At 41.4% G+C, this 8199-nt stretch overlaps 1 protein-coding gene across 8 annotated transcripts in view; it reads right to left on the bottom strand.

Moving 5' to 3' along the window:
- ccdc85cb (coiled-coil domain containing 85C, b) overlaps positions 1-6857 on the bottom strand; it is a 52781-nt gene extending 45924 nt beyond the window's left edge. For 4 of the 8 annotated variants that reach the window (XM_032543395.1, XM_032543396.1, XM_032543402.1 and 1 more), the window contains exon 1: positions 5326-6856. In XM_032543395.1, coding sequence (XP_032399286.1) covers positions 5326-6046 — 721 coding nt within the window. In that variant the 5' untranslated portion in view covers positions 6047-6856. Of the gene's footprint in view, positions 1-5325 lie in introns of all 8 variants that reach the window. The other 4 variants (XM_032543400.1, XM_032543401.1, XM_032543397.1 and 1 more) reach the window with 2 other exon arrangements.
- Between the last annotated feature and the right edge of the window lie 1342 nt (positions 6858-8199).

The raw sequence follows: 8199 nt of genomic DNA, 5'->3' as shown, positions 1-8199 counted from the left end.
ATAAGTATCTTGGAAATGAGTAATTAAGCATGTATAAGCATAAAAAATGACTCAACTAAAGAAATCTTAGTCGACTAAAACCAAAACCACAGATTAGTCGACTAATCGACTAAGAGGGGACAGCTCTAGTATTAAGAGCATGTTTTTTGTTCTTCTTTGCACTACTGTGCATGTTTCAGTCCATGTGCATGCAATGATCTTACTTAAAGTCAAAGTACTTTTATTGGTCTCCCTAAGGAGAAATTTGCATTGGACACTGAGCCACTTAGCTGCAAGAGTTACAGACACAACGACAGCACAGGGTTAATAAACAATTAAAAAACAAATATACAGTCAACATATGGGCTACTCGAGGGCCTGTGCAAATAGCCGATTTCCTATACTAAATAAGATAAAAGCCATACTTCAAAACAAAACCAATTTCATTCATCCATCACAGTCACAGATATACCTTAAAAATATTCATAGTCATGCTTTCATCTCTGCTCATTCATGAGCTTTACTGCAATAGGGACCAATGAGTGCTTATACCTGTTATATTTACACAAAGGAACCCTGTACCTCTTTCCTGAGTTCAACAGCTCAAACTGTGAAAACAAAACATGACAGTCATCAGACAGAATGGTCTTAGCCTGCCTGATTGTTGCCGGTTCAAAAAGCTCCGGCGGGTTGAGAGATTCAGGTGTTCCCATGCCGTAAACCTGCCGTTTTAACCAGATTCAAAATCTGGGTTTTAGATTTTACTGTCAAATTCCCGAACCAGCTGGTAATACCATATCGAAGAATTGACTCTATTGTTGCTCATATCACCAAGGGTACGCCAGCTTACACTGAGTGACTAGAGCCACATGGCACCAGTTCCTTATACTTCTGACTCTGATAAGTCCGCTTTTATGAGTTGAAACCTGCAACATGTTCAGTATATTGTTGACATCATAGATATCTCACTTAATGAAAAGTATCTAGTCCTTTGCACAACATGGGCTGCTACGCTGTCCCTTCCACTGTGGTAAAAGTAAGAGAATATGTTGATGTCAGCCGGATGCGTCTAATCGGTTCTCCTGCCCTTTGAGAAGCCTCGCTCTCTGGCTTGTTTGGAGTCCCTTTATCTGAGTTAAAAACAGTGTTCCTTTAAAGCCAGGGGAATGTGTGAGGGTCTGTTAAAGGTCAACAGGCGTTATTGCAGAGGAGGATCTCTATCAGTTCATCTGGACAATGTCAGAGCAGCACTTTGCTGTCTCGCTTGGGGCACTTTGTCTCAATCTCACACACAGCTAGGCCTATTTGCAGTCTGTGTGGCACTAAAGAGGAGCCTAACGCAAGGTCTCGAGAACAGCATCATATTTCTATCAACTGGAATTGGGTTCCAGACCACCGAAAGTGAATGCAGATGTTGAGAAGTCGGGAAATAGAAGTCACTAGTCAAACAAACTCAACGTAGCCCCTGCTGTTCTTCCTTTTTTTTTTTTTTTTTTTTTTCTCTTCCGAACAAAAGCCATCGCTCTCCTCGCGCATTACAACACACACACGCCCTGTCCGAGTAAACATGCACTCACACAGCCTGTATCCCCAAAGGAAGAGGAGTGGAGGGGAGGGGGGGATTTCAGCCATGTCAACGCACACAAAATTCAATTAAGCAGACAGCAGGATGTCTCCCAAAACCAAACTCCTTTGAGCTTAAATATGCCCTCCAACAGTCCCCCACCACTCCACCCCAGAGCTTCCCAGCCAACCCCTCACCGCCGTTCAGCCACTCCCCCAACACCACCGAGACCCATTGAGGGCCCTTTCCTGGGCCCCCTTTATACACTCCTCTCCCAGGCCTATTTTGCCTCTAAAGCAAAGGACTTCCAAATTTACATTTGCCAAAAAGATTTTTTCTTTTTTTTTTTTTTTAACTGACTGAAACGTATGAAGAAGCCTCTAGCTCAACCAACTGGTCTGTCCTCCTCTGGACACAAAACACAAGCATCCTGCTCCTCTATGTGTGTGTGTGTGTGTGTGTGTGTGTGTGTGTGTGTGTGTGTGTGTGTGTGGTGTGTGTGTGTGTTGTGTGTGTGTGTGCGGCAAGCGACAGATGCTGTTCATTTAGCACTTGGCGGCAATCCTCAAGCTTGTCTCTTAAATGCCCTGGGGAGGGGGGGGGACGGGACTGACATTTGGACAGTATTAAATAAAGCCACTCTGAAGACCCCACACCGCAGCCAGACCTGACCTCACAACATGGTCACTCCGCTCGGATTTCAAAAAGCCAAATCGAGTAAATCTGCGCTGGTGAAGATCTTATTTTTTATTTTTTTTCCTCGCCAGGCCTTTAGAGGCTAGTGTCGACCTGCGAGCAATTACGTTAAGTTAGGAGTAGTGTAATACTGCTTTTTTGGGGGGGTTTCAGCAATTGGCATGCCAACAGTTGTTCTGTTTCTTACTGTTTGCAATGATGTAAAAGCCAGAAAGATAAGCAATGCTCAGCTTTGTTTAGGACTAGTTAGCATCAATCTTATTATTAACAATTGATTGATTGATTGATTGTAATATCTTATTTCGAACATGCAAGAGAAAGTGTATAAAAATAAAAATAATAATAAAAAGAAATAATAAACAAAAAATTGAGAGAAACATAACAACAAAGAATCCTTCTTTAACATCCCTCTATTACTGTGCGAAAAGGAGTAGGAAGATAAAACTTATGTACTCCTACCCCTTTAATTCTGGCATTGCTTTACAATATTATAATTAGTTGCTATTATATATATAATATATATATATATATTATATATATATATATATATATACACACACACACATATATACACACCCATACCTACACAAATACATACCCACATATGTAACATATACATACATACATACCCACATACATAATACACACACCCACAACAACACATATATATATATACATATATATATACATATATATATAATAAAAAATTATATATATATATCATATATATAGATATATATTATATATAATATATATATATATATTATACACCATATATATATATTATACATATACACACACATATACACACAACACCACCCTCATATATAATATAAATAAATAACACAAAAAACAAACAAAACTTCTACACGTGCTTCTTTATACTTTGTAAAACTATTTCTTTGTACATTTTTTGAAAAGGAATATGTTTGGGCATTGCTTTAGGTTCTCATTTAGTTTGTTCCACAATTTAAACTCCGCGCATTGATAAACAAATCTTTTCCTTGATGTTCTACATCTATTACTTAATTTCCTCTTCCCCTTAAATCGTACCCTCCCCCCTTTCAGTGAACATCTTTTGAATATTCCCGGCATAGGCATTTCTTGCTTTGACATGAATACTGCGTTTGATATTATTAAATCATGGTATTTTAGCAATTTAGACATAGAAATAATGAATTTGTATGATCCCGAAATCCGGCGTTGTGAATGATTCTTATTGCTCTTTTTTGCATAATGACTAGTGGCTGTAAACAATGAAATCATACACCTTCTTTCAAGTGAAACAGGTCTTTCAGGCATGCCATTGTGTGTGTGTGTGTGTGTTAGAATTTGTGCATTACTGTCAGCAATGAGCACGCAGAGCCTCGGTGGCACATGATGTCACACACATCAGAAAACAGAAACAAGAGCTTAAGAGAGGTGCTGGGTCACTGCAGGCACAATATTGATGTTACGTAATGACACCGCCCCAAAATGTGTGTGTTGGCGTGCGAGTGTTTCCGGATTAAGGGCTCCCTTCGGCTCTCGCTAATGCTCGTTTCAATCCTTTTGTATTTGTTACCTTCACAGTTTTCACAGTGTGCGATGTCCGGGAACGCCTGATAGAAGATTTGACCTATGTGATCTGATTTGAAACTGCTTGCGTTGAGCTCCTATATGCTGCTGCCCAGTCCTTGTAAATCAGGGATAAAAGAATAATGATGATAATAAAGTTTAAAACTGGGTGTGGGATTTTTTTTTTTTTTATTCCCTTTGCCAAACAGATCGTGGCAAGTTATCAGCCCATGTGCTAGCTAAACAAGCCTTAGTGTCCTCCTGTTCCATCAGGGCATTTTCATCCCAGCTCGAAGCTTTCAGCCGTGTATTTAGGTCTTAACACAGGGACACTGATTTCTGGTCCCATGCCATGCATTTCAAATGGGCCCTAAGCAGACATGAGTGCTCTTCCACAACCAAAAAGGCAACAATGATAATCAGCGAATGACCCCCAACAACAACATAAATCAATTTGCGCGTGCCCTCCTTTAAAAGCTATTACAATAAGTCCTTTTTCTTAAGGACCACGAGTGCAGTGACCTAAATCAGTGCAGACTCCAATGATGGGCTAAAGTGGGACTGAAAAGGCCTCTTAAGGACACTCTGTGTGCATATGTGTATGTGTCATAATAACCCCAATCAAGACTTTTCAGTGAGGTTAAGCCAAGACCCCACCCCCCCAGTTAATCCTTCACAGCCGTTTTGATCAGCATATGTTGTCAGTGCAATCACATGCATAACATCCTGACTGTAGGATCTATGAGGAATGAAACCAGAGGTGTACAGATGTAATAGGCCAGCTGCATTAAAAGGGCTGCACAAGATAGTGTTTTTAATCGTTATTGCAATATCAACTTGTGCAATATACACATTGCAAAAGGCTGCAACATATCGCACTTGATAGGTGATTAGTTAAAAGAAAATGTCAGTAGAAAACTGCACATTCAAATGCAACTGCCATTCTTTTTTTAAGTGGTGCCTTTAATATTCATTCACTGTCCAATTTCTTAGAAGAATGTTGAAAAATGATTTCCCTTTATTTGTTTTAAATTTAACGAGCTATTGTATTTTAGCAGCAGGAATGCAGAACTAAGTACACAAGTACATCTGTTTATTTATCGCAAGTAATATCGTTATTGCGGTACTCAAAAACGCATATCGCATATTTTCCTCATTTTGTGCAGGCCTAAATATGTGTCTTTTGAAAGCTCAACTACAAAGAATTACAATTTGATCTACATTACAATACTATAATTGCCAGAGGCAGGCCTCAAACGGGCAACAACAACTTGTGTCTCTTAGTTGGAGCTCTTTTGAAGTCAAGGGTACCCTAATTTGTAGTCATTCACCTACGCCCTATAAAGTAACTTGTGGCCACAAAGATGGAAATATAATCAAAAGGGCTATTTTCCATTTTTTCAGGTTTTATGTAGCCTACTGTAAGGCCTGATTGGTTGGACTGTAGCATCTCTGGTTAAGACTGCCTGCAGATTTGGACAAACAGGTGAGTTCCCACAGGTGGAGGGAGTGTATGTAGGCCTACTCACCATTAAGTCCATTGGGGATGCTCCTGTGGTGGTGCGGGGCTGACAGGTCATCCATGGACCTCCTCATGGTGGTGCCTAGCTTACTGTTCTCTGAGACGGGCTTGTGTATGTGGTTGTTGTGATTGTGGTGATCGGGGCTCCCAGCACTACCCGTGCTGGACGTGCTACTCCCGTCCCCAACATCCCTGACCGTGCCGGTGCCGCCGTTCAGGTTGCTTAAACTGGACTGACTGTCTATGGAGCTCCTGGAGCCCGCTCCGTTCCTCTCCTCATCCAGCATGAGGATGATCTCCTTCAGCTCAGAGTTCTCCCTCAACACGGTGCCCTGGTTGGCCTCCAACTCCTTCAGCTTCATCATGTAGGTGCCCACCTCCTTCCACATGGCGCTGGCGGTGTGGCGGCCGAAGCGCTGCCACTCCCGGGACAGCTTCTTGCCCTTCTGCCGGTCGTCGTCCAGGAAGCAGCAGAGCTCCCGGAGCTCATGGTTGTCGTCCTGCAGCTTCTGGTTGATCTCCTTCAGACTCCGGATTTCGTGCAGGTGCAGCTGCAGCCGCCGGTTAATGTCTTTTATCATGTTGCCATGCTCGATCATCAAGTTCATTTTCTCGCCGTCGACCCTCCGCAATCTCCGGACCAGCTCCTCTTTGGTGAACCGCAGCATCTCCTCGTCCGTCAGCTGGCTCAGCTCATCCCTCGCTCCCTCGGACAGGTTTTTAGCCATGGCTGTCTTCGCTGTGAGTAGCCTGTCGGTTCGTGTACACGGTGCCTTGAAATAAAAACTATCAAAACTAATTCAACCAAGCCTCAGTTGCGGAATTGTGTTATAATACGAATACATTGTCCAAAATATGCAAGTATCGCCATGCCCTCCTCTTCAACAGGCCGATATAACGAAAAAGAAAAATATGAATGTGATGCTATGGCAACCCGTGCGTGAACTGAATGCCCTCACTAATCTTTGAAGGAAAAAAAAAAAATGATGTATGAATTTCGGAAACAACTGCTGAGTACTCACATTCCGTCACAATAGGAAACACGTGATTTTAAATCAAATGTCAGTGATTTCCAATCAGGTCCTGGTCCCCGGGGCCGAGTCCCGTCAGCACAACTCACCGTGTCCCATCGCAATGTGCGCCGTTTCCTCTGGACATCGCTCCGTTCAAACGATAATAAACAGAAAGAGCAACTAACTGGGACGTAGCTGTTAGCTAAACCCTAATTTGAGCTAAAATAAGCGTGAACACGACACTTATTAAAGCCCACTTTTGTTTTACCGGCGGTGCTCTCTTGAACGCGTTTTACCGACAACAACGCTCCTCGGATAAGCCTCTTTACTCTGGTGGTGGTGGTGGTGGTGCACGGATAGTTGAAGCCTTTCCACTCAGCCAGGTCGGAATTAGCAGGAGACCCCCTCCTTCTCGTCCAAACACTCGGGTTTGAAATCATTCAAGAGGCTTTCGGCCAAGACAGCCAATCAAGACATGGCAAAGGAGTGGGCAGCAGGTACATGCATAGTGCGGTGGCGTCTCACAGGGCGCAGGCTCCGCCCCCTTAAAGGGACAGTAACGAGTTCAGGACTGAGAAAAAGTCACGTACCATAAACTGTATGAAATAATGAACACGTATTTAAAGCGTTTTGTGTAGTATATATTTAGCTTTTACTATTTACAAACTGTCTGTTATTTTTTGCATTTGTTCATTTCTAAGCAATGGAACTGTTGTTTAAGTAGTTGGCCCAATTACTAATAGTTTCTCAATTAAAAAAATTTGACTTTAACTGCCCTTCTATCAAGATCTGCCTCTGACTAAAATGTGATTACCCACTCAACAACTGTTATTACATTTAAAGAGAAAAGGACATGAAAAATCTCCTAAATTAAGTAAAGAAGCGTTCTAATGAATTTGTATCTTAACAGGTGCTTTTTAGATCTGTTTGCAAGGTCACATCGCCCCCGTGTGTACACTGTCAGTAAGAGCCAGACACGGCAGGTTGAGTACATACACAACATGGAATAAAATCACACTGGCAAGTATTAAATTAATCATTAGTTTATTGAAACACTGCAGCAGAAAAAAAACATCTGTATGTGTACAAAAACAATTAAGTTGATTCTAAAAAACAATGAGCCAAATGGTTATTCTTAATATGGAAGCTACAGTGGAGGTACAGCGGTACATGACAGTTCCACAGCTGGAAAGATCCACTGGTGTACTGGATAAATCACAAAAATGTGTCGCCTCACCTTTTTATATTGGCTAAACATAACCTTCTCTAAATGTGGAGAGGTTGTGAGCAAAAAAAATAAAGAGGCTCAGTCCAAAAAGTGTGGAAAAAATAACGTTCCTTAAAAAAAACGTTGAGTGTTCCCTATCCCACATACCCCCTGGCCATAGTTACACAATCTTCCAAGCACATCCTCTGTTTCCCCAATACACAAATTTGTCAATCTTTATTTTAAAAAGAATGACATCCCATTGTTAGTATGTGTGTCACTAGTCTAAAAGCTTCCTGTCCACTATCTTGTCTGGGTAATATAGATGAAGCCTTGGCACATCACCAGGCGAGGTCACTGTTACTGAAGCTTCTAGTAATGAACGCATTTTCAAACCAATTCCTCTAAGTGGTTCACTGCTTCACCAAAGCTTAATTTGCCCATCACTACTAATAACAGAAGGAAAAGGGGTCCCATATGCTTATTAGTGGTCAGTAATAACTGATACAGATAAAAAACTTTATTAATTCCCAAGGGGGCAATTCAACTTCATAACTGCATATGGAAATACAGTTTATTTCATTAAAATAAGCACTGATAGTTTTTTCTATATAAAGGCTAAACATTCACAGAAAAGTGATAAAACTCTGCAGCATAAGAT

This window comes from Etheostoma spectabile, chromosome 18 (assembly GCF_008692095.1).
Source record: "Etheostoma spectabile isolate EspeVRDwgs_2016 chromosome 18, UIUC_Espe_1.0, whole genome shotgun sequence".
NCBI classification, from domain to species: domain Eukaryota; kingdom Metazoa; phylum Chordata; class Actinopteri; order Perciformes; family Percidae; genus Etheostoma; species Etheostoma spectabile.
This window is presented reverse-complemented; position numbering and strand designations above follow the sequence as displayed.